Consider the following 27,476-nt stretch of genomic DNA (forward strand, 5'->3'; position numbering starts at 1 on the left):
CCTTACCCACGTGTTACCGCCTTTCCCCCGTCGACTAAAATGACATCCAGTTTGGTTGCCGACTGCCGTCTGCCTGACTCCACGTGAATGCAGCATAAGTGTGACCCTCCATCCTTCCTCACACTACCGCGCGGTGATGGTTTTCAAACAGGCGCCACCTCCATCGTTTCTCCCAGAGCCGACTGCTCCAGTGTCACTTCAGTTTGTTGATGGGGTTAATTACTAATTAAAGCAGAAGTAAGTGATATATTTGTGTTAATATAAGTCTTAAATAGTTATATCTTCCGACAGCAATCACTTCTATAGAGTGTTTGGACCGAAACACAGGTCTGTCAGTCACTCTGCTCTGCTCTGAGCCGAGGAGAAAACATTTATCGTATCCTACAGTTTTTATCCAATGAGGAGAGAGAACGGCATGCAGGGCTGTGTGTGCAGCCAAGGGACGCCGTGAATGTGGTGACGTAGGGACGAGGACTGTTATGGTGCGTTCAAGGAAACTCGTAACTCGTGTTTTTCCGACCTGTGAAGTCGTACCAGTTCGATCTGGTACGAGTTCACGGGTCGGAAGTTACGAGTGGCCGTTGTAGTGACTTTCACAGGTAAAACAGGTCGGAAAAACACGAGTGGGTTGCCTGAAACGCTACAAAGTCGTAAGTTGTGACTTGAAGCTGTAATTTACGGTTTCAAAAGCCTACCTGGAACGCAGCATTAGCCAAAACGACCGGATCGCTTACTTCTGCTTTAATGAAAAACATACTTTTGAACGAAATAATCAATTTTTGTGAATAGACAACAAGAGAAGTTACACAATGTCCCTTTAAGTTAAAGCACTAATACAAAGATACTCAGTTACGAGCTAAGGTCCTGCTTCCTTGTGCCAGTAAAGTCACTAAAGTATCATTCGCCAAATACATTTAAAATATCAAGTGTTAAAATATTGTAACATATAACCTACCATATATTGCTAAATGATGTTTGAGTACAGTGCTGTTAAAGTGGAATATAGTGTATAGGAGTTGTAGGATTAACAGAGGAAAAAGAGAAGACAAAGAAAAAACAAGTATTGTTAAAGGGGGGAAGGTTTTTGAATTATGTGGTTGGATACAGGACTTCCCACCGCTGGGATCACCCTCAGTTGATTGCCATTCCAGGATACAGATGCACAAAACACAACACAGACAAAAACAAGAATTATCGTACTTTACTTGAAACGCTCTTATGAGGAACAGCTTGAATCAACTGTTTCTGTAAACGCTCACTTCCAGTTTGGTTAATAGTCCAATAAAATGCCCACGTGTCTGTCGAAGGCTTCTTATACATCTCAGTTCCTGTAACAGTGCAACGATGTAATTTCCCTTTTTCTAAGGAAATGGATTCTAAAGTTAAAACCGCAGCGTGGATTCAGCCCACATTAGAAACACTAATCACTCTCCTGTGGGTTAAATCTGTTGTAGGAGGAAGTACTAAGAAATATCAAAAATCTACCAGGAATTACTTTGAATCACATCAGCAGCAGACACACTGTCGGATTATAAATCTTTGTCTTTTAAAGTTTACACAGGCAGATTTAAGTTTGAACTGCATTTGTTCTCACCTATCTGAATGAATCAACCTAAAGATGGATGGATAGAGAAAGAGAAATGAACCAATGAAGTATTTTTTTAGGTCACATAATTGGTCATATTTATGACTTCACCGATTCATGTTGTTGTTTTAAGTGATTATTGAAATAATGAGCTGTAAAAATGCTCAGATGTCCATTTGTCTTTGAAACAAGCTCCATCTGGAAAGCTCATTGATTTTGCTGCATTCATTTTCAGCAGAATGCAAGCAGCTAATTTAAGGACAACAGCCAATTAAGACAAATCATTTATCAGTCAGTATAATACGTTGTGTGGTGCCCTGGAGGTGTTTGTAAGGGAAAATCGTTTTCATGCAGAATAAACGGGATAGAAAACCAAGTCAGGACAATTTGGCCCGAACAGATTTGTATTATTTCTCTTCAGAAAATGGCACAGGAGCATTTGGAGTGTATTTTTGAAGCAATTAGTTGTTCCCTCTTAATGACAGTGAACATAAAACAGCAGGTCACTATGTAATATTCTTAATGAGGACAGCAGGCTGTGATTTTTAGACTGATCCCCAGCCAGCCATTCCTCACAGCCAGCCAAGTCTTAACAGTTGGCACTAGAAGGGCACCAGGGTTAAGAAGTGGTCTTTTTTTTTTTTTTTTTTTTTGCTATGTCACATAAATGCACACATGGTGTAGCTGTTTTGTGCACATTAGCAAGCTTTCTATTAGTCACAGTTATTTTTCTGAGCTTAAAACGTCAGAATCATTCACGCGATGCCTGTTTTCACTCAGGAGATTAAAGAATCGACTATTTTCCAGTGGTTGCTTTTATTAGTAGCACAATAAACTCAGCTTTTGTGCGTTTTTTTTTACCTTGTAAGCCCCTTCTTATATTTTTTTCTGTAGTGTTTTCACCTGTCGGTTTCAGCTCTGTAAATCTATCATGTTTGGAAACACTTGATGTACCACTGTGACTCGGCAATAAAGTGTGACAGGAGGGCTCGGGGTGGGTTTACACAGGTGCTTGACTTCATGTGAGCCAGGCATGAAAGGAGGGCACGGAGAGAGCACGCTGATTACAGAGCTCGCACAAAGGCAGCTTTAATCTCTTTTTCAAAACTGAAACCACAACAAACAGTAAAAACAATGAACTCCGTCAGATTGGTCAATTTAATTAAAATAAGTTATGAAACCTCTGTTTTATGCGCCGCGCCTGGTGGCTGCTGCTCTGTTGTTAGGAAAGGCAGTGATGTGAGTTGTCCATATGAGATAACAACCAGGGCGCAGCAGTATATTACAATACACTGAAGGGAAAGGAGGGAGTGCATAGATTGCCCCCATGGCAGACATAATGTAAACCTAGAATAGGAGGTTTGGGGATATTAGACTGTGGAACAAGTGCTGTTTCAACAGAGTGAAAGCTTTGGATGTGCAGCCAACCTATGAGTGACTCACAGGCTTACTGCATTTTACACCTGACTGATTTGATTTTCTTTTGGTAATATCCATTTGGCCACTGGAAATGTTTATAACAAAGCTTCAGCACAAGATTCTTAGTCTAATATTTGCAAGAATGATGGTTTGATTTCAAATAAACTGTTTTCAATCTCCAGAGTCTGGCTTCGCACACAGTTTCTCATCATGACTTTAAACATGTTTATGCTTGAAAGCTATAATCATTGGGGGCTTAAGCTGCTTAAATAACAGCATTAAAAGAAATATTTTTTCATTTACGGTTTACAAATCATTACTCATGGTTCACACTTCTGTGTGCGAGCGCCAACGGTTGTCATGTTGTTAAGCGGACAGCAATTGGCAGCCCCATGTTTTCAGCATTGTGTCGACTTGACCAAATGTTTTCCTCGCACTGTGTGTTTTCTACGTTAGCAATAGCGTGAGGCAGCAGGGAAGGAAAGAAATCAAAGATGGACACAGGGAATGAAGTATGGATGTTGGGAGGGAGAGAAAACAAGGAAAGGTCTGGCAGGAGATTGGAAGAAAGTGCAGCTGGTGGAGGAGTGAGTCTGTCCAAGTTTCTGCTTTCTTTTTTTTTTCTTTTCTTTTTTTCTTCTTCTTCTAAATCTTTGTCACCCTTTTTGCTTCCAGCACAGGGCTCTGACTCAGTTGTGTGTATGTGCAATTGTGGTTTCATGCATACAGCTATTTGTGCATGTGTGGTCAATAGATGTCTTGGTGGTCAAGTTCAGTGATGCTGGAAGACAAAATGGGCCAATACACTCCCTCGTTATTTATTATACGTCTGTGTTTGCTTAACCCACTTTTTTCTCCTGCTTTTATGTAATAGAATACATATGTCTCTCCAACTTATATACAACAGCAGCATCTTTTTATATTTTTTAAAATTGCAGGTAAAAAAAGAAAAGAAAAAGAAAGAGTAATGTTTTGTGGCATATTTATGTTGGAAGATGTTTTCCCATTCCCAAAGGCTCAATGAACAACTTTCTTGCTGACTTGCTTAAGCGCATTAGTCGTCACTTGAATCAGTGTTTCTCTCTGATGTGTGCACATGAACAAAAACTAACAATACAGATGTGAGGTAGATGGTCTGAGAGTGCAGATTGCCACCAGAATCAAACAACATATTCACCATATTAAATAGAAAATGATTATGTTCTCCCCTGGCCCATGCCTCATTCATCCACAGACAAACAAACAAACAAAACTTCCCTGTCAGAAGCCACAACACGTTGATCCCATGGAGATTCTAAGACTACTTCACCATCTTGACAGCGGATGGCCTTTGAACTGAGCTGCACCACAATGAATACAAACGTTACGAATTAGATGTTCTTACTCGTAAAGGCCCCTTAGAAATACAGTGCAAAAGGCCGTCAAAAAAAAAAGTAGACGATTCAGAGAGAAAGGTGGTGAAATCTGTTCTCGTCAGGAAAGATTTAGAGGTTTGGCATAAAAATACAACAAATCTGGTCAGGAACTATTTCAGAATTTTACTGCCATGAACACTTAATGTGACTTTAACTATTACTCAACCAACCAGAGGACTTGGAAGTCTCGGTAATTCTGCATAATGCTACTGCGACAACAAATGTACGCAACTCAAACTCACTCTGCACTTAAGTCTCTTTAGCGCAGCAGAGATAAAGATAGTTTATTGTTGTGGAATATAGCAGTTCACCATCTTATAACTAATTTTGAAGTCAGTTATTACTATTCAAGGCGGAATCACTTCAAATCAACAACAATTCATATTCATTCATTCACTCTACCACAAATGCAGGAGCTCACTCACCTATACATGAAATAAAATTGTTGTGCTTCGTTTTCAAAATCCCTAGGGTGCAGATGAGAGATGTGAGCTGATATGAGGCACCTGACGATCCTCAAAATGAATATACTGTATCGTCTGACGCTGATTGCTTCCAAGGATTTATCAGGTTCATTTCCTTCAGAGCGACAGGCAGTCAACTTGTTGCACAGTGTGTAGGCACCTTAATACACTACATGGCCCGTTGCCAGTATCAACAGTCTTGCATAGCTTAATGAGTATCCTATTTAATATTTAATGACTAATGGGTAGTATCGGTGACCTCCGCTGGGGTTTCTTACAACAACCGCTGTTGCCTGGGATGATTAAGGGTGGCATTACGTTCGAAACAAAACCGAGTTTGATGCGTCCTCATGGGCAAAATGGCAGGTTTACGACTAAAAGGAAGCACCGCATTTGGTTTTGATTTCTGCGGTCTGCGCCGGTTTGCCAGCCAAAGCTGTTGAAATTTTCATGGCTCCCTGCACGCTGCCATCTGTAACTGGTCAACAATGTCATGTGTTTAATTAAAGGCCACATATTTTTATTCTTTCTTTTTTTTTTACTCAATAGAACTGTGCAATCTCATGTATCACTCTTGAGCACTCTGGTTTTTTGGGGGGTTTTATTTTTTTTTTTTTATCTGTGACTTGAAAGCTTCTCCATCTGGTTTGTTCACCAGTAAATTACTGGACTGGAATAACATTTTCCCTATGCAGTGTCGAGTTCAACAGGAGATTGAGAATATGCATAATTAAGTTTTGTTAAATTATTCTGTCAGATTTACTCTACTGGAATTTATGCAGGATTATCCCAAAACATCACACTTATCCTTAGGAAGAAATCATGAGGTACGAAGCTGCATAACTGCCAGTTTCTAAGAAGAATATTTACCTCATCTATCCCTGATGTCACTTGGTGTCATATACAAAAGTAGTGGACTGAAAAGTTTAGTTTCAGAACAAGTAGGACGCATCCAGGTTTTTTCTTGCAGGCGTTTTGAAAGGAAATAGTTTTCCATGCCACAGCAGAAAATGGTTTCCATCTAAAATGTCACCCTGTCATTAATAGTGATAATTGCAATACCATATCTCCAGTCTCCCAGTATGACTGTGTGTGTGGCCTGGAAAACGTCTGCACCTTGAAATGCGTCTATCTCTGTGTGTGTTCGCGTACGAGCCTTTGACCGACTATGATGAAACGGCAACCTTAACGAACGCAGCCCACATGAAAGAGAGCCGCTGGGCCTCAAAGTCAAATTCATCACCCACTGCTTAAAAAGCTGATGAGTTATCATTTGATTGAGTTGTGCCGTCACGTCAGGTGGTTTTTCTCTCCCTCGCTCAGTCGCTCGTCCCTGCGTCATACCAGACACACACACACACACACACACGCACTCACGTCATCACAAAGACACACGGGTGGGTTATTATTATTTTCTTTTCCTTTCAACAGTCTCTACACCCGCCCTACAGGTGTCCTGGTCCGGTTCCCTCTCTGTAGTAATAATAACAACAACAATAATAATTGATAACACAGTGCAGGCCCATCCAGTCAGCATGTGCTGATTTCTGTTCTGGCCACAGCGCGCTGACGTGATTTTCCTGCCTTTCTTGTCTGCATGATTTTTGGTGTGTGTGTGTGCATGTGTGTGTGCTCGCGTGCGTGTGCTCGCCTGTGCTCTTGGCTGACTTACTTGTGTGTAAGCCACTACTTTCCCACGTTGTGGAGTAAGGTCTCCCACAGGCCTCCCTCCATGTCCCTCTCTCTCTCTCTCTCTCTCTCTCTCTTCTCTCTTTCTTTCCATCCCTCTTTCTCTTCGCTCCAGTCTCCCTCCTCTCTCTCTCTCTCTCTCTTCCCCTCTGCACCTGTACTCGGCGCTCCAGCCCCAGCTGCTCCCATCTCAGCTCTGCGCTGTTGGCCGGAGCCCATGTTGCACTTGGCATGTCCTCTGAGACCCTGGGGCCACACTTGACGTGCGAGGGCCAGGCAGGCCCCCGCCCAGGGAAGGCTCCCGTGGCCAGGAGGAGCTGAGAGCAGACGGATGAGAAGGAGGGCTGTGGGCTGGAGGAAGACCTGCTGGAATTCTAGGAGTAAAATGCTGACTCATTGTTTGGCCTGTGGGGCAGGAGATTGGGGGGAAAAGGGATGATGAGAGTGGGAAGACGGGAGGTTTGTTCAGAGGAATGACGTCTCGTAAGAGTTATCATGTAGAAGTTGCTGCTGGTGAGGAAGCAGGATTTAGGTATTTCAGAAATACACACAGTTAGTCCGGGAAAACTGGGTGAACAGACTTCCAGTGTTTTATAACTTTGTCCCATTTACTTAGTAATGTCACAGTTTGTCAGTTACAATAACACGTAACTCACCAGGGTATTGGCTGACATCTGCGAGCATCATTATTTGCATAGATGTATAAATCTGAAATCACAGATTAAAGGTGATGGATGTTTCCATGACACATTTTGGCCAATATGGAGGTTTGATTAGAATCTATAGGACCTGCTGGCTGCTCTAGTTTGTTGCCATGTTAGATAGATACAATGTTTCCAGATCATGTAGTGCCTGAAACTATGAAAATAAGATCCGAGTGACGTTGATGCTTAAACAAACTAACTTTGGTGATGTTGGCTGACCTTACTGACACTTCAAAAGGCAGCTTCACTCATAATATCCGTACAAAGTTTCTCACTTGTGTGATTCAGATAAAAAAAAAGCTTGTAGGTAAGTTTCCATGGAATTATTTAGGGACATTAATAATTCCCAGACGATGACTCTTACTTATCTCTAGCACCCCTCTTAGTTTGACGTCTTTGTCTTTTAGTCAAATGTCTCAACAGCCGTTTGGTTGCTGTGGTATTTTCTGCAGTTATCCAGGGAGCCATAACGATGATCCTGGATGACTGTGATGATCCCCCTGACTTCTCACATGTCCCAGCACTCAGCAGGTCCAAGGTTTTAATAAACCGGCAGAGTACGTCAACATCTCCTCGATGAATTAACAGAAATTTGTCGCACAATACAGTTCTGACTCAATGAAAACCAACATCTTTGGTAATCCTGTAACTTTTTCCCTCCCGCAAGGTTCACAAGTTACAGTAAATATCTCATCCCCATCAATCTTTTGATTTCCATTGAACACACGCTCCGACATCCTCCTCAGGATGACGATAACTCCCCTTGTGGTGTCATCAGGTCAAATTTCTAATTTGTCAGTTTATTCCCACATACCTGCATCCTGACACTCTCGGCTGTACTTTGTGTTTTAGCGCTAATGCGACATACTGAATAAGATAAGATAGCAAACATTAAACCTGTTTCACTTTGGTATGCCAGCATTGTTACTGTGAACATGTTCGCACGTTAAATGTAAGCATTTATATTAAAACACCAGTGCATGGCCTCACAAGGCTGCTAGCATGACTGCCCCCCCCTTTGTTGTTATACTCTAAGGACACTGGAGAATAACATACAATCTAAGTCATTAAATATACTGGACTGAACATAGGGAATACTTAAAGTTTTTAAACATATCATGAAGCCGCTGTTGAATCCGGTCCATTTAACGATGCATGTGAGCAGTTGTTTGCGCTAGAAACTGTGTGAAAGTTTCCAGCGTGTAGTACAGTTTTTCCTACTCTGTATTTTCGAGCCTCTCGACTTCCCCAATCTCCCACACAGTAGTATTAAATCTCACATCACACAACCGCCGCAGTCTTAAGTAGGATGTTGTGGTGCAACTGGAAATGAATAGATATGTATACACACAGGGAGAAGGGATAGATGCGTATCTGTAAAAATCTTGTTTTTATTTTCTCAGCACGTCATGAAATTATCTCCACCACACTCGCTAACTACTGATTTTCAGTCTCTTATTAAAAGCTTATGCCTTGAACAAACATGAAAGTATTGAGTACATTTTGGCACCAGACCCCGGTCAAGACGGATAAATCTTCACTGCTGCTATCCATTGGTGTCTACCACATATGGTGGCAGTATGTCCCTGTGAATGCAAGAATATACTGGCGGAGAAGAAAGAGGACACAGGGAGACGGATATGAAAAACGTTGGGTTCCTCTCCTCTCTTGTTAGCGTTCCCACTATTTCTTCCTCCTTGTCCACGATCCGGCAGACATTCTCAGCCATTCTCCCCCCGACCCAGGAGGGGGTATCACACACGCGGACTTGCAGACCTCTAAATCTCCTCAATGACGGCTCAGTCCCGCTCTGTCACAACCCGAAGAAAGAGAGGAAAATCTATGTCCCGAGCCAGAAGAAAGAGGAGGGGATATATATGTCCCTTTGCTTTGTTAGGCATCCCTTAGCTGAGATTCAATAGCAAGGCATTAGTCAAGTGGTTGGCCAACAGGCCATTGTGAAGTAATTGACCCTGATGAAGTGGTGGGCCTTTAATTTGGGAACACTGTTAACGGTGTGAATTGATAACTTGGCTCGAAATGTTGGGGCCTCCTCTTCCTCGCTTTTCATCTGTTTTTATGTCATGTGTAAATGATCGCTTAAGGCTGAAAACAAAATAACAAGACTCCACCAATTTGGCGGATGTTGCGTTAAAATGTTTTTTTTTAAATTTAATTTTAAATATTCCCCTCTTTCCTCTGTTGCTTGTTGTTCCAGGTACCATTATCCTGTTCCTAAGATCTTCTATGTGCAGCTGTCTGTGGGGACTCACGAGTTTATTGGCGAGGGACGCACCCGCCAAGCGGCAAGACACAACGCTGCCATGAAGGCCCTGCAAGCCCTGCGCAACGAACCTATCCCAGAACGGCCACCACAGGTAAACACACACACATACAGAAAGGCCTACCAGCAGTTGTTTACCATGCACTTGTTGCCTTCCCTTCTGCTCTTTCCAGTACTTTTCCATCACAAAACTTTAATGGGACTTCTGTTTCTCTGGTGGAAATAAAATGTTGTTCGTTCTTGACCTTTCATGCTCTTGTAGATAACAATTTTGTCATTCCTTCTCTTTTGTAAAAGGTCATACCTCTCCCCGCTCAAATTGTCCATCCATCATCCCAATCTCAAACCCTTCAGCATGTGACTGCTTTCACCTCACAAGACTCCCCCTCGACCTCATCCAAGTTGAAAACTCTACGCTTAATGAAAAGTCAGGATTTGCACTGCTGATCTCTCTGTGCTCTCCCTGGAGAGACTCTAAAGAGTGTTACGCAGATTTTTTGTGCATTTACCGAGATGAATCCATAACCAGCTTTCACCAGATTGAATCCAAATCCACCTCATCTCTAATTACTCTAATGTATAATTTAAGCCCTTCAATCTCCATAGTTTTAGTTTGCACCTGGCAGAGATGTATTATCTGCTCCACGTTTTTTTTTTTTTTTTTCGTCCTTTTTCTTTCAGCTTACTCCTTATGTCACTGTACCTTTCCAGAGTTTCCCCTCAGGCATAGCTGTTAACTGTTGTTATCATCTCCCACCGGAAATCAAATTACCCCATATCCTCAACGCCTGGCATTGCTGATGGTTATTCAAAACGCTTTGGCTCCTCTCACTCGCCTGACTCGCTGTCTTGTGGCGTCGGCCTCCATAAATGAGCTCTTTGTTTGCCGCTGCTTCTGAGTCTTGCTTTACAAATTGAGGCACATTGTGTCTACAGTACATGTCTGTCACTCTGTCATCACATGAGTGTGTGTGCGCGCGCGCTCCTATATGTGTAAATGTGTGGACAGACACCCTCGGGCTATAAGTGTTCCTCCTCACCTAAGGCTGTCAAAGCTTTATTTTGAGGAAGACCACAGGTAAATATCAGTGACGCTTTAATTAGAGTGTTTATACACAGATTGAGCAACAATGTGTAACTTTAGGAAACACAAAAGAAACAGCTACAACTTCACAGAGCTTCAGGCTATGTAGATTAAGTAACGAAACTGCTGACTAACCTGTAAATCCTGTGCCAGTGGTTTAAGATATGGGAAACATAGTGCAACAAGTGCACTTCTTGTCGTGAGAAAACACGTTGCATGCATCATGTATATATTTAGATCTGTGAAACAGTACACTTACAATGAAGTTACTTTTCTAAGAATGATGTTCTGTCAGTAGGGAATCCCTTCTTCCGATCCTTTGATCTAGGATGTTTTTCTGCTATTACGAAATCAGTTTCCCCAAGAGCCTGGATGTGAATGTGAGGTATTCTGTTCGCCCACAATCACTGTTCATTCACGCAGCTCCTTCAGGGTGAGTGTTAATGTCTCAGAGCACTATATGTGTCCTTCATCCTGCTTATACTTTTCCTACTAGGACTTTCTGTCCAGGACCTGCATAAGTAGAAGCAGCGCCATGGTCGGATTTAGCCCTCGATTTGTCTCTGTCACAGGAAGGTTGAACAAGGTTACACAGACATACGCAGACACTTCCAACCAGGGGGCTTGATGTTGCAGCCTTGAAACGGGATGCACGCTATTAATCACATGTATCAAAAAGACTTGAAACCGCAGCAGAGGAAACTGTAACCAGAAAAACCACAGAAGAACCGCAGAAACACAGAAGAACTAGAAGAAAGGCCTGAGGCTTTTTTTGCACTGACTCACTCTCAGGTTTCTCCTGTGTCTGCGTACGTATATACAAGAGGCGGGTGATGTATGCCATAGCGCACGCAAAACAAAGCGCACCTCCAGCCAGCGCCGAGTCTTTTCGTCCCCCAGTGCGGTAGGTGCATCCGACCACGTAGCTGTTTCCTGTGAAATCCAAGCGATCTCACCGTATGAATCATGCGATGTATCAGGTCACACAATGAGATGGAGATGGGAAGGAGCCCAAAGGGAAAGACCACAGCCTTTCAGACTTAATCAGACAAAGAGCTGGACATGAAAAGATAAAGATCAAGACAGCATTCTATATTCCCATAGACGATTGGCACCAAAAAGCCCCTTGTATGGCTGACGATATGATCTCCATGGTGTGAACCAGGGATTTGTTTCTTTTATTAGTGGAAGAAACGAATAGCAGTACTGTACTTTATAGGCATATAGTGATCTATAAAGTAATCCCTGAAAATTACACCACTACTTATCCTAGACTTAGCCTCACTTATCCATATTTAAACAGCTAACATGGTAATTCAAAAGCTATTAAATTGACTGAAGGCTCAGAACAGAGTCATCTGGTATTAAGTCCAGAATTACTTCATAGATCCATGGGCGTCAAATTTTGTGCATTGAAAAAAAATATTTTTAACATAGCAATGTTGTTAGGTCTATCTGGATCCAACAAATATGTGGTTATCCCAATAAAATCTGCTGGTGCTTTCCCACTGACCTTAACAATCCTTTCCTTCAGAGTTCTTCTTCTCCAGTTTCTGGTTTGAGGAAGAGGCGGCTCTCGATGTTCACAAATAATAATTTGACTATAGAGAACACATAGTTTGTAGATAATAATTCTCAAATTTAGTGGACCCCCCACCCCCAAGGTAAGAGACCTTCCTGTGCAGACAGAGGGGCCACCAATCATGTCCAGGAATACTGAGTTCTTAATCCCATATCAGATAAGCATCTGAGACAGAAAACAGACAGGCTTCTTTGTTGCAGCAGTTTGGCGGACGTCCACGATCGAGGTGTGTCATTCCAATAATTAGAGGTTTGACATGTGCCACTATTTTGGGTTATGGTCTATTATTTATTTTGTGTATAGCAGGAAAAATCTAGGATATGCATTTTGCTTTCATTAATTAAAAAGAAACTCAATTGACAACTGTTATGGATGTTGTAAACACCCAATGATGACATAATAGAGAATGTTTGGGCCAAATCTTCATCAGCGGCCAATAGAAAAAGCCCAACATTGTGCCGACCAATGATGTAATTCCATCAGTAATTCAGTGCTATCACTCACTCAGTCTAGGACGAGCTCTGCAGACACACTCTGATAATGCCATACAATGCAAAAGACGGTTTCCCTCTCGGTGTCATTATTCCTACCAAGAAGTCATCCGACATGTAGCAGGTTGAATGTTCTCCATAGTAATATATGGTCTAATCCACTTATTCTTTATGTGTGGCTCTCATTTACCGGAAAATCCTAATACTTCCAAACGGGAAGCTTGATGATGTCAGAGACTCTTGCCGCTCTCATTTGCATTCACCGTAACGTTGGTGCTACTTAGCATTCAGCAAAGTGCCAAAACCTTCTCGGTGGATGTTGCATTTGTGAATTTTAGCTGTAATCATTGTTTTCTCAACTGTTCATGAAGAACAGATGTAACTCTACACCCTGACAGTTCTCCCTCTGCGTGTGAATGTGTGTGTGTTTACGTCCATGCAGGTCAGAGGTAAAGGAAGTTTTCAAAATTGTGACTCAAAAGGGAAAATCTAATAATGAGAAATAGAGCTATGACCTTTACTGGGAGCATGTTGACACCTATCACCAATATGCAACACTGGTGTGAGAAAGCACAATCAGAGAGTGTTGTTTTACCGTTTCCACCCCTGATGTGTTTATTTATCTTTCGTGATATTGTTTTTTCAGAACCCAGAGGAGAAAGGGGAGACTGAGGAAGGCACGGATGCCAGCAAATCGGAGATCAGCTTAGTCTACGAAATCGCCCTCAAGAGGAACTTGTCTGTGAACTTTGAGGTGAGAATGATATGACGACATTAAGCCACGTAAACAAGGCCATGTGGCGATGTTATCACTGGTACTACGGTAAATTGTAAGTCATGTACAGTATTTTCCAAGTTATCACACAAGTGAATGGGAAATGAGGATATGACCATGGAGCTCGGGGGTACAGGATTAGTCAAGATGAATTCTCTGGGTCTGTGCGTGTCATAGAGCGGTATTACGAAAACTAAACAACTCATTAGCAAACACTGACAAAGCTGAGGAGACTCAGACAGAACACATTTCATTATCATTGTGGGTAAAGAATTATCAGTATAAGTATGTGTGGGTATCCACTTAATTTTGACATCATTGAGGTCACTTATCTCAAATGTGTTAAAAAAAAATATATGAGAACATAAATGCATAGATGACTTGCTCTGTTTTTAGACTTTTGGAATTTTTCATGGTGTTAGGTTCAGATTGTTCCCGAACTCATGTAGGACATCAGTGACTTTCAGAATGACTCAGCTGATAAAGTGCTGAACAGTGTTGGTCATACTGTACTGCATGATTAAATGAATTTAGTTTCCATCCTGTACACTCCTCAGAATCTTTCTTAAACAACTTGAATATTCATTTTCCATTTTTTAATTGAAATGTTTGAAATGTATTTTTTCATAATTTGCTATATAATATACCCACGATACGAAACAATCCAATAAAACAAGCAAGGTCTCTGACACAGTTTCAACAAAAACAGCATTCCAAGGCTCCAGTGTTGCACTTCTACACATTTTTCTGTAATTTAATTTGACATGACCATTAATAACCTTTGCCTCTGGACACATCACAGCCAACATGAGTTTGTAATGACGACTCCAGTTAATGTATAAAATTGAAGAAGTTTAATATGGATTTTGCAATAGAACAACAAAGAATAAACACACACACACTCTGAAGAAAACAAAGTAAATGTTACTTTTTGCTTTTTGGACACCACACCCACTCCTCAAAAAGACTTCGTCCTCCACCCTGCTCAGTCCACAGTTACTGTGTGATTTAATCAAAAGTCAGATTTCAAAATCTGGATTTCTTTTTGCGTCTCCTACAGTTTCATATGGACATTTGGTTCTTCAGCTGTGTGATTCATTGTGAGGAGCAGACAGTGAAGCAATCCACTTTGAAAGAACGTCTGATGAGAGTCATTGAGACAATCAATATTTTACAGCATCTTCACTCAGGTTTTCCCTTACTCAAGTCTCTCTTGATCTCAGTGAGACTACTTGATTAAATAAATGTTACACAAGTCCCTCTGCTGAATTTCAAGCGTCAAATTACCTTAATTTCAATGCATTATATATAAGTGCTTCCAGCTGGAGATGATCAGACTAAACTTAACTACAGTTCAGTGCTTCTGCTCTCTCGCATGAGCCTGAGGTTATTTTTCTCACACTTGCAGCTGACTGTGACTGAGCTGCATCCCTCCAACGTTTCCTCACCAGGAGAGGTTTTCCGGTTTCTATGATACCGACAGCGTCTCATCTTTTTTTTTTTTTTCCAAGTATTTTTTGGGGCTTGCATGCCTTTTAAAGGGATAGTTCAAAAATTAAACTTTCGAAGTTTCAGAGTCCTCCGTGCCTTCTCTGAGTTACAGCGGGGCTCGGCGCAGCACTGCATGTCCATATGACGGTTGCGAACGGAGCTCACTTTTCTTCGTCCAAAAAGACACACCAAAAAACATCCAAATACCTCCATAGTGCTCGTCTGTAATGTCCCTCTTGTATTGAAGCCCCAACATGAGAAATTGTTCCGAAAAAATTAAATAAGTCTATGTTTCAAGCTTGTTTGTAGCGGAAGCTCCCAGCACTTCTCTTCCTGGTCCGTCCAAATCTCGCGCGATTTGCATTGACACCCAGTTCACGGCTCTGCAAATCGCGCGAGATTCCGGCAGAGCAACACTGGGAGCTTCCGCTACAAACAAGCTTAAAACATAGACTTATTTAATTTTTTTCGGAACAATTTCTCATGTTGGGGCTTCAATACAAGAGGGACATTACAGACGAGCACTATGGAGGTATTTGGATGTTTTTTGGTGTGTCTTTTTGGACGAAGAAAAGTGAGCCCCGTTTGCTACCGTCATATGGACATGCAGTGCTGCACGGAGCCCCGCTGTAACTCAGAGAAGGCACGGAGGACTCTGAAACTTCTCCCAGCCCTTAGTCGACATGAGGGTGAGTAGATAATGAGTGAAATTTGAATTTTGGGTGAACTATCCCTTTATTTGATAGGACAGTCAGAAAGAGACAGGAAATGGGGACACAGAGGGGATGACACGCAGCAAAAGGGCCGCCAGGGGATTCAAACCGGGGCCGGCTGCAGCGAGGACTGTAGCCTCTGTATACGGGGCGCCTGCTCAATCCCAGTGAGCCCCATTGTCTCATCCTTTGCGGTGGCGTGGAGATGTTTACACATTTCTCCAAACTTGCGCCGACAGTGTCATCAGTTTCTGTGAAGGCAGGCCGGCACCTTTTCCGTAAACGGCTGTGGGAAATCCTGGTGCATGCATCACGGCAAAGGATTTTTTCCCTTTTCATGCCAGTGCGCTGTCAGTTCGTTTTTACACGCAAGCATGCAGCGACCATCAGAGGAAATGAATCTTAAGCCGCCTCTGCGTGGGCTTCCTTCTTCAGTCATAGTGGTGTCTGTTTGATAAGAACATATTCTTATTCACAGCCGCCTCAGGGGAAAAAAGCTTTTGGCAGAGGGTTTGTGTCCTTGATAAACTCAGCACTGCCCGATGATGCTACAAACTCCCACTGGCACGCTCTGCTGGATAAGACGGGGGTTAACTGCCTTAGTCAGGGTTTAAGTTTTGCGCAGTAAGACTCCTCTAGATGTTCCGGGGAATCCTAGCAGAGTTTTTTTTTTTTTTTTAGCGTTAGAGCCGCTGCCCCCAACTTTTCTAAATCCACCAAAAAACTCCAGTGTGTCCTTACATGACCTGCTGGGTCCGTTCTCCTTGGCTTTCACCATATCTTCGCTGACTCATCCAATATTCTCTCCCTCATCGCTCCCTCCACTTCTTCTTCTGCGCTCTGCAAGGTGCCAAAAACAAGGGAGGCTCAGTTTACTCTGTGTGCCCCCTCCCTTCCTCCACAGAATCCCTCCCTTCCACCTCTCCTACCATCATTCCCAAAAATCACACACAGGGCGGTAGCGTGTTGAGGCTAGGGGGATAGGCGGATTGGGGGTGAGAGGAAATGGAGACTGGGAGGGAAGGAAGGGAGGGAGACTCTCCTCACTCTGTTGACTTTTCTTGCTAATAAGAGTTTACACAACATTGGAAAAAGGATCTGGAAAGCCGTCCAATCCTCCCTCTTATAACCACCCCACCACCACCAAATTCTCTCCTCTTTGTTCAAAAACACATTTGTTCATCAGAGCATGACATGGTCATCCTTCCTGGAACTGCTATTAATAATTTCAGCCTGCTAAATCGGGATTGATGTGATTCATTATCTGTCATGCCTTTGTCACTGACAGCAATTACTCCACTTTCATTTTCAGTCCATCCAAAGTGGAAGCTGAGAGTAGCGTTTTTTTTTTTCTTCTCCTTTTTAAAAAAAAAATCCAACCACAGCCACACATTCCTCGGCCTCTCCTCTGCTCACTGTCAGTCTGCAGACTGGCTGTTCATTACTGCTGCCTGATGAGCTGTAAATCAGTAACTTCTCACTCAGCTTCCTCTCCCACTTTGTCTTTCTTTCACCATCTATGTGCAGTACATCTCCCTCAGTGGATAATAATCTTTGCCTATTTTCACAAGTTACGATTTGCAGGCCTTCGGTGACAGCAATGTTGTGCTGCGTTTGTTTGACCTTTTCTGCGCTGCAAATTGATTTCTCGATTTAAAGTTCAGAGACAAAATGGAAATTTTATTTCCTGAGGAGCTGTCGTTTTATTCTCGTTACGCCGAAAATCCCGCGCATGAAGATGTTCATTTTATCCTCCATTTCTGCATATCAGTCACAGCACATTTGTTTTCCCTGTGCCATGTCAAAGTAAACTGTCTGAAGGCCAAGCTGCAATCATCGTCTCCCTCTCCTGGCATTACATACCTTTCTGTCCGCCTCATACTCCTGATAGCTCTCCAGCAGATTCATTTTCATCCTCAATCAGCATGTTGCGTGCAATATGCTCTCACCCTGCCACTACGCCATGGCTGGAGACCAAGTATGAATTACATGTCTCTATGGGTCTCCTTTTGCCCATTGGTTCTATTACATTATAACTCATTAGACAAAGTTTGGCCTCATCTCCTTTCCTGCCATGTCACATCCTCTTTACCGTGTCTTCTTTGATGCTGTGAGAAGAAACGCAACACTCCCACACCCCCGGTCAAACAAACTCTCCAACTCGCGCACATGCACGCACACTTAATGCATTTGCGGATGCTACGCGGAGCCATAATGGTCATCTCTCATGTGAAGACCGTTCGCAGCAGCCATGTTTTCACATCATCTCATCCCTGCCCTCGCTGGGGCATGAAATTACTCGTGAGTCACCGCTAGCGAGTGTCTGCTTTCCCATCCCTCCGCAACGATGAGGGTCGCCGCCACCCTGAGAGGCAGTTGGCTCATTTAATCCGCCCGTCAGGCAATATCAAACAGATGTCAGCATCAAAGAGGAACCAATCTATAAATCACAGCTTGTGTGTTGGATCGGAGGCTCCTTTTCCAAAGAGGACACAAGAAAAGAGGGTCCGGGCCAAGAACCACCCATCTTACAAGAAGCTGCTTCCCTCAGGGCTTGTCCATCCACTACTCGTCACAAAAGAGCCTTTCTTCCCTCTCCCAGTCCTCACCATTGTCCTACCCTGCTCCCATAGCCTCCTCTTCCAGAGTACCTGAGGTCTCGCATGCACATATCCTCAGACTGCTCGGGGTATTAATGTCTCTATGAGAAGGCGAAGAGAAGGCCTCCCATGTTTGAAAAAGACGAGATGAAGAGACAAGAAGGGGGACTGGAGAAAAAAAAAAGTTTCCTGTGTACAACCTGATCCTTGTCATTAGGTGGGAGACAGGTGTGTTTGTGTGTTTGTTTGCATGTATGTGTGTGTGTCGGTGTGTGTGTGGGTGTGCGTGTAAATGAATGAAAGTACTGAAATCCCATCGGCGTGGCGCAGATCCCGTGTCGTCTGCCAGGAGACTGACTGCAGCTCGTCTGCCGCCGTCCCGGGCCAAGATTGTGTGACGTGTGCACAGATGCACGCTTTGTCTCTGTACTTTTTTCTTTTTTTTTTTTGTTGACTATACCATAAACCTATACAACCCACATTTGAGTCGTTGCATTTGTTGCTAAGTGCATGTTTTCACTTCAGACAGCACACATGAATGTTATCACCGCAGCACTTGTCCATCACTTACTCTGCGGTGTTCCCAGTTTGTTGCTTTGAAAGGAGCGATCTGAAAAAAGGAAAGCAAACATCCTGGTTTCCATAAAAACTGTATGCACTTGTGTTTGTGTGTGGAAAATTAGCCTTTGTGCGAATCCATCCCCTTGTGCAACAGTGTTTATGTCTTGGTTACCCTACCATCTTACTCAACCACATAAACTGAACAGTTACACATGTTTGAGGGAGCCGGTGATGGACAAGGAGGGAGAGCGAGCCTGGGTGAGTGATTGAGCACAGCTACAGAATTAGGACAGCTGAAGACGACTCATCACCAGAGACTCAACCGCATCTATATTTTGTTAGCAGCTCATATTTATTTCCTCCAAGTGACATAATCTCATCCGACCAGTGGCCAGCGATGCGTAGTGTCATTATCAACGCCATCAACAAAGTCGAAAACGGCTCAGAAATGGGACATTTCCAGTCCTATTGAATGTTGTAATGCATGAGAAGCTGCCATGTTGTGTTTCCTTTTTCATGTGATGAGCAAGACCAGAGCAGATCCCCTGGGTGGGAGAGGGTTTGGCTGTTAGCTCGTACGGCTAGAGCTCCAAGGCTTCTCTGCAACACACATCCTTACATGCTGTATACTTCAAGTCATTGTGCAGGAATGCTGACAGGCTAACAGGTACACTGACAGCAGCCACGGGGCCCAGTGTCAGCAGTGTTAACAAGAATATGCTGCAGTACCGTACTTATGAAGCTGATTTAAAAACTCCTTTTTATAGATTGCATTTCATGACGGTGAAATGCAATTTTACAGCAAATAAATTACTTATATCCGTTGGTAATAAAGCGAGATCTGGAGCTTCTGCATAAATTCGATAATTGATAACCCTTGAACCTTCTTTTCTGCTTTCATGCACCAAACTAACTTTGTCAATTAACAGTAGTTTGTTAATTGAACAAAATCATAAATTGTGCAGCTATTGTTATGTACTGTAGCAGGGCAGGAGGGGTTTTGCACACATTACCCTTTGTTCTCTTCAAGGCCTGGTATTAGTCTGTGTTGATGTGTGAAGAATTCGAGGAATGCTCAAGGTTCCGCTTATCATTTTAATCTGTTTCATCGGTCACTGGGTTCAAATTAACTGTTTCTAGATTGCATCTGATTGCTACAATTTGTGCTTTCTGCACCGCAAATTGAGCTCAAATGAAGGAGAGCAGGAGAGAGGGGGCACGGGAAGAGGGGATGGGGGGGTGGGGGGTATGAGAAAGTCCAAAGAAACGCGTCCACGCAGCAGCTACATTATAGCTGGAGGTTAGAGCGAGGGGGAAAGTCAAGCGAGCTACAGATTGAAAAGGCGACCACATTAGCTGGAAATGCGCTGTTGGACTCAGTAAGTTAGTGAAACTTAATTCTTCCGCCAGTGTGTTTTTCTAAATAAGGTTTGGGAGAACCCCACCTGCTACACACACACAGACACACACACACACTCGCACACTGTTCTCGGACTTCACAGGAAGTGGATGTGATTGCAGAAGCATGACCTAACGCCAGCCGGTGTTTGTTTTAGGTCTCCCAGGTGACCAGAGGCTAGAGGAAGGAAACTGAGCCTTCATCACTAGAGACTGTCATCTAGGAACATGTTACTCTTGTGTGTGTGTGCTTCTGCGTCAGTGTGTGCATGTGTGTGTGTTGTATATGAATAACACACGCGTATATGGGTGGGTAGCGCTGTGACCATCGAGAGCAGATGTTTTGGACCACCTGGTGTAGCTGCTTGCAGAGCGCGCTGCACACACACGCACTCACACATATCATGCATTAAAAAAAAAACAAGCACTCACATATTCAGATTCATTTCCTGCCTTTTTCTGCTTTGTCTGTAAAACATTTTGTGACCAACTTGGTGTCTGGAGATCTTTACTGGACATTTAATTCACCCAAAGTTTCTCACGTGCACCTTGTGTCCCCACCAGGTGTTGAAGGAGAGCGGCCCCCCACATATGAAAAGCTTCCTGACTCGCGTCAGCGTGGGGGAGTTCTCGGCCGAGGGCGAGGGCAACAGTAAGAAGCTGTCCAAGAAGCGTGCCGCCCTGTCCATCCTGCAGGACCTGAAGAAGCTGCCCTTCATCCCCGCTGTGGAGAAACCCAAGACGCACTACAAGAAACGTACCAAGACCATCCTCAAGGTACCGGGACACAGACCAAGCCCACATAACGCACACACTTTTGACGCCCTGAAGCCATTTGTACTCAAGGTACAGGTATCATGATACCGCCCTGTACTGCACAAATATTTAGCACGAGTGTCTCCATATTCAAATAAATCTGTGAAATACGATATAGTGAATTTTTTTTTACCTCAGCTAATTTCCTGTGTTGCTTTACAGTACTTGTCTCTGTATCTTTTGCATCTATCTGTTGAATCTGATATCCTGATATCTGTTTCCTTTCCTCTTATCAGCAAAAACTCTGGAGACTGCTGACAATTTTTTTGAAAAGGCAATAAATGAATTCAACAATTGGAATTGATCATCTCTTTCCCCCCTCTCCCCTTTTTTTTCTGCCAGACGGGACCAGACTATGGCCAGGGCATGAACCCAATCAGCCGTCTGGCCCAGATCCAACAGGCCAAAAAGGAGAAGGAGCCCGAGTATCTGCTGCTCTCAGAGAGGGGGATGCCTCGACGCCGGGAGTTCATCATGCAGGTAAATGACAGACTTTTTTTTTTTTGATCAAGGTCTCTTTTATTTTTCAAATATAACAAACAAAAAATATACAATTCACACATGAAATAGTCAAAGTCTAGTTCCTGTCCAAAAAAACAAACAAACTTCCCAGTTCCCCCCACCCCAGGTAGTGGACCCTTGCAGATTTCAATGCATCCAACATATTCAAATATGAGTTTGCAGATTCATACATTTATAAATAATATATCTAGGTTAACAAAAGAAAAAGACAGGTAAATGACAGATTTGTTTGATAATCTTTTATTTTTTAAAACAGCCAAGCTGTTTTCATAGCATACAGTACTTCAAGAAACCGGTTCCCTGACAGTTTCAGCTCATGCTAGTCTGAGTGAAGTGAGATGCAGATGGATGGAGATGGGGGTTATGTGTGACCAGGAAAAACGGGAGCTTGATGATCATCGGCTGAATTTTACTGTAATGGATAAATCAAATGATCGCAGCATGGGTCGGTGGATGAAGAATACGGGTGGGAAGGTTTTTTATAACCTTGTTGAGCGGAGTTTCAAGACAGAGAACAAGCCAATGGCAATAACAAGAATAAACCCTCTCCGTCTGGCCGAAGGAAGCCAGCAGCATTATATAACCTCTCTACACAAGAACACATGTTTCTTAGTTTCCTCGTGGGACTATGATCTGGTTTCCTATTTCTGTCATGTGTGCACCCCCAGCCCCAATCCTGTGTACCACCAGTATACTCTATGTTGTAGCACAAGGCCTCAGGCAAACACAGTTAACAACATGATTATGCATCAGGCTCTCACATCTCATTTTTACTGCCTGTTACATCAACTGAATGTAGATTTCATCCTCAGTATGAGTGTAAATAAACACATTTTACTTATGTTATGACAAGTTGGTTTCACACAGCTGAACCATCTGCATGTGGCCTCCACTAAAACACAACTAATGACTGGAACTGAGTCACTTCAATCAGTGGAGAAGCACACTGGTTGTGTTTTAAATCTCTCTGGGCTGCAGCCCTTCTTCCATCCCCATGCAGTCTACTAGCCACAGTGTTTCTGGTTTAATACATTACACAGTCTGTGGACATTATTTCAGTTGAGTAAGATTGATTTTCATCAGCTGCGATGGCGAAGACAACAACTCCCATGATCCCATGATGTCATCAAAATACGTCTTTTGCTATTTCGATCAGGAGAATTCAAGCAGCTGAAATTCCACGCTGAGCATTAAAAAAGTAGTAATTTACCTACATGGTGCGGCATGTTTTTCCAAACTTTATCATAATAACTCCACTACTTTGCACAAACCGCATAGCAGGTGCATATTGACTACTTAAACCTGCTTTGTTCTTTCTTAAACTGCATTAAGGGATGGGAAATGTGTTATTACTTAATGTTCAACTACAGATTTTTGATATGAGGACTGGTAACGCAGCAGTGTGCAACTTTTTACCAGATATAAAAAGATTCTTAGCTCTAGCACCATCTTGTACTGTATGTAGAAGATGCTTTTGTATTTTAGTTATTTAGAAGTTCTGCTCTGCACACTGTTGCGGTCCTGGACACTTACACTCCTACTCTTTCTCTCTCCCGTCCTCCCTGAAAAGTTCTGTTTAATATTCATTATTTTTATTGCGTGCAGTTAAAGCTCGGAATAGAAGAACATCCATCTTTACAGGCCTGTTTTCCCCGGCGGAGCAGCCAACTCTTTCATACTATTAACTCGCCATTTCAAGCTGTTGTTGCTAGTAAAGAAAACACACTGACTGTCTTGTGTGCTTCAGAACTGTGGCTGTGCAGAAAGGAGCCAGTATTCATTAACAGAATAAAATTTCATGGTCTTGCTGCAGGAGCGACCTTTAACCCTTAACAAAGTTATGGATGATTTGCTGTTTATCACTAATCCAGTTAACAGAGCAGGGGCTTTGTCTGGTTTAGGGATCTCATCACAGATACCTTTTTCAGAACTGCAGGTAACACATACAAAAAAGCCCAATATTACTATATGATAGTAAAACAGCTTGATATAACTTATTCTGGACCAGTTTTTGGTGGTTTACACTACATTACTCTCAGAGAAAGGGATAGTTCAACATTTTGGCAAATTGGCCCATCCCTATAGTCATAGCAGTAGGTTTGTTAATCGTCGGTGCAAGCTATTTTTAGAACAGCGGAACAGAGCCGCGAGCTGCTCAGAACTACACTACGGAGGCTCATGGGATTTCTTGGTTTTCCTCATCAAACTCATCAAATACACAATCCAACAACTCCAAAACGCTCTGGTGGACAAGTTGTGACTTGAACATTCACCACGCTATGAGATAATAACGGAACGTTACGAGACAGAGTTGTTTTCAAGGTAAATTCATGCAAAACCGCTGATGCGCGTTCCTGTCGAGGGCAGTTTTTCGGCAAGCAGTCTCTGCATTTGCCTTGAAAACAACTCTGTCTCGTAACGTTCTGCAATGGGCCAATTTGTCAAAATGTTGAACTATCCCTTTAAATTACATCTGCACACTTTCTGATGGGAATGGCTTTTCCTGTCTCTATTTAACCACCCCCTTACTTTTACAGGCTTGAATGTCAAAACTTTCTCATTAGCTGCCAGTCTCTCTGAGTACATGCATGCTGATAACTCAGTAATAGCAGGATTAAAACATTATTCAGAAAAATATCAGACACACATCTCCACAAGTGAACGAGCTCCTCCGTTTCAATTAGGCTCAGTCATGCCTAATGAGCTGTTCACCATGAGCCGCCACACTCTCAAACTGAACCTGATAATCAAGAACATTATGTAAAGTCAGGCTTCTTTTTGAATTGTCTCACCGGCGTGAACCATGCAAACGGTATCGCAGTAACCACATTATAGTCCAAATGTAGATGTCAGAACGAATAAAAAGTGCTTTACAAACTGTTTTACAATCTCTTTTGGTAGAAAGTAAAATATATGTACAAAATATGCTAAATCTGGGCTGCGACCAATGCAACTGTCGCTGCTGTAATCAGTGTGTGTCAGCAAGAGTTAACCCAAGTCAGAAGTCTGTATAAGACAAACAACCAGTGGAGCTGGTGTAACCCGGTCCACTTTAATGCACGCACAACACTTTAACTGCAGTTTCAAAAAATCTAATCTGTGTCCGTCTCCCTTAGTCAAACTCTCACTCTTTGTCTCTCTTTCGGTAAATCTTTTCTTTCATACGAAGAACAGAGCTTCTCTTAGCATCAGGCAGTAATTCAGCCTCAAACCTATTCTCCATGCCTCTTTGATACACACATTAAGCCCTGCGAGTGTGTGTTCCTTTTGTGCAGTCTGCTCACTCTTCTAAAATTTCCACATTGTTTCCCTCGGTAAGCAGCAGGGCTCAAATGAGTCTCTGTTTTTTGCGTCTTTTGTCTGAATCCGTCAGAAAAAGATTCCACTTTGTGTCAGAAGCCTTTGTTGGGGGTGATCATCTTTAACAATTTAATAAAAGAGTTATTGTGTTTATTTGAGTAATTTAGTAATTTGAGGCTTTCTTTGTCATTGTATGTCGTGGCCTACTTGATGCATTCAAACGAGCACTTACTGAGCATGTCAGAGCACTTTGAGTAAGTGCACTGAGGCCTGGCTGTTCACAGGCTTTGGCTCCCAGAATGTTATTTGTACAGTGTAATTGTCTGTTTGCATAACATAACAACGTCTGATATTCTCTTGGAAATATCTGCTTACATTCTGTGTAGACAGATTTAATGTTTTGGGATCACTGAAAAACAAACACTTGACTCGGAGCGCTTTCTGTGCGATGTAAATTGCACGGCTGACTCGCCTCAGAAAGCAGGGCAGAATGCTCTCCACTGAAAATGTGAAAACTAGAGCAAAGGCTTGGAAAACCTTGATTTTAAGTAACCCACTTTCCTGAGCAGCTGTCAGATGCACGGCTCTAAAATTCAACTTGGATCTTTAAAATATTGCCATTCCTATGCTCTTTGACACATGTGTGTTTCTGCGTCTGCATCCTGATTGTGTTTGCATTCGTGCACATGCAGGTGAAGGTGAATAACGAGGTTGCCACAGGAACAGGACCCAACAAGAAGGTGGCCAAGAGGAACGCAGCCGAGGCGATGCTACTGCAGCTGGGATACAAGGCCTCCACAGTCCCACAGAGCCCCACCGAGGTACCAGCTCTGTTTATACGCACTTCTCCTACTGTAATAGGATGTATAACTGTAAGCACAGCTGGTTTCTACTACAGAAAGGAGTTTTAAATCTGACATGACCGCAGTTTATGATTATTTTCAATATTGATTGGGGAGCGTAGTTATAGTGTATGCACATCGCGGTGAAAGGTTATTGGAAATCAGTGCCCTGCTTTCAAAAACACATCCCATAACAGGTGTGGGTAACCATCCAACGTGCACAGGCGTGATAAACATAAAGAAAACATCTGATTGGAAAAAAAACCCCAACCAATAACAAGTATCTCAAAAATGTCAATAGTGGTTATATATATATCTATATATACATATATAACCACTAATAATCACTAAACCACTATTGATATTTTAAAATAAAATAAAACAAATAATAAAGTTTATAAATATATAAAAATCACATTTTCATAATAACTAACATTATCACTTCTCACACACACACACACACACATTGACATAATGCATAGCCTACCCCGAACCTTAAGACCAAGTCTTAATGTTCCGTATTTACCCTTTGAAGTTGGTCTTTAAATGTTACGTAGGACGTTTTGCACTTGGTATTTACAGATGTGCGACCAGCAGGGCTCTAGGGATGGGGATGTTGGACAGTGAGTACCTGTGCCGCCGTATGGTGACGAATTACATAAAAGGAATTCTGCGCACCGCCATATCTAATCTCTACAGCCGTGTGCTGAATTAAAAAAAATACTGATATTCAGTCAATTTCTCTGATTTACCATGCATCCCAGTGCTGCTGACCTATTACGTAAACCTTGCTCAGCTCCTCTGAACCGAATGTGTTTTGCAAGCAGCCATTGATCACCATCATCTTTATTCCCCCTCGTGGGTTTTTAAGCTCAAGGGAACTGATGTAGATAGAGATTGTGTTACATAACCAGGAATCAGAAACCAGGACTTATCCAGCGCTCCCCAGACAGCTCATTAGTTAGATATGTGCTGCTGCATATATCTTACTCAGACAGCCATACCATAGAGCTAAAGGATGACACATTGCTCTTATCAGAACGACTGTGAAATTGAGTCGTAGTCCCAAAGAAACCACAGCCCAGTTTTGCAGTCAGTGTTTCCCTTTGCCTTAATCCTCATATTAAACACTGGTGTATTCAGGCTCGTCTGTTACGTAGTTAACCCTGAAAAAACGTCCAAAGCTTCGGCACGTCGCCGTCTTTGAAAGTGCTGAACTGAGTTGCAGGTGTCGACACGGAAATGTCAAACGCTGCACACAAGTTATCGAGTTTCTTTTTGCATCATTGCATGTTTTATTTGTCAGCCCTATAAACCACCAGGCTTTGATGTCTAAGGTTTCAGATAAATGAGAGTCTGCCGTGCTGGAAATAAGCAGCGGAGGCCTTTCTGGTTACACTCAAGGCAAGGAATATTTAGACAGAACGGAGTTAGTGGCTGATACATGGCTTTGCATGGGCTCGACAACTCTGAAAACATCTCTATAAGAATTAGTTGGCCGCCCTACTTCTCTTTAGATCCTTAGACAACCCCGAGCTCTGCGGAATAATTAAACAAGATCCTGTTTTGTGGGATAGGTTGTCTTTCTTCAGATCTCTCTCTCTCCCTGTCTCTTCCCTGCCTCCCCTTTTGTTGGCAGCTCTGTTGCGCTACATTCCCACCGTGGGACTGTGGGTGATCTGTGCTAAAAGTGTAAAGAGACTTTGTGTGTTTGTTTGTGTGTGTGCGTGGGGGGGGGGGG

At 42.7% G+C, this 27,476-nt stretch overlaps 1 protein-coding gene across 1 annotated transcript in view; it reads left to right on the forward strand.

The window, feature by feature from the left end:
* stau2 (staufen double-stranded RNA binding protein 2) overlaps nt 1-27,476 on the forward strand; it is an 86,105-nt gene that overhangs the window by 12,151 nt on the left and 46,478 nt on the right. The window contains exons 6-10 of the mRNA XM_085763504.1: nt 9,495-9,654; nt 13,364-13,471; nt 20,820-21,032; nt 21,414-21,551; nt 25,586-25,714. Of these exons, the coding sequence (XP_085619630.1) occupies nt 9,495-9,654; nt 13,364-13,471; nt 20,820-21,032; nt 21,414-21,551; nt 25,586-25,714 (748 nt within the window). The remainder of the gene's footprint in view (nt 1-9,494; nt 9,655-13,363; nt 13,472-20,819; nt 21,033-21,413; nt 21,552-25,585; nt 25,715-27,476) is intronic.

This window comes from Trachurus japonicus, chromosome 20, assembly GCF_045865225.1.
Source record: "Trachurus japonicus isolate A0001 chromosome 20, Traja_1.0".
Classification (NCBI taxonomy): Eukaryota; Metazoa; Chordata; class Actinopteri; order Carangiformes; family Carangidae; genus Trachurus; species Trachurus japonicus.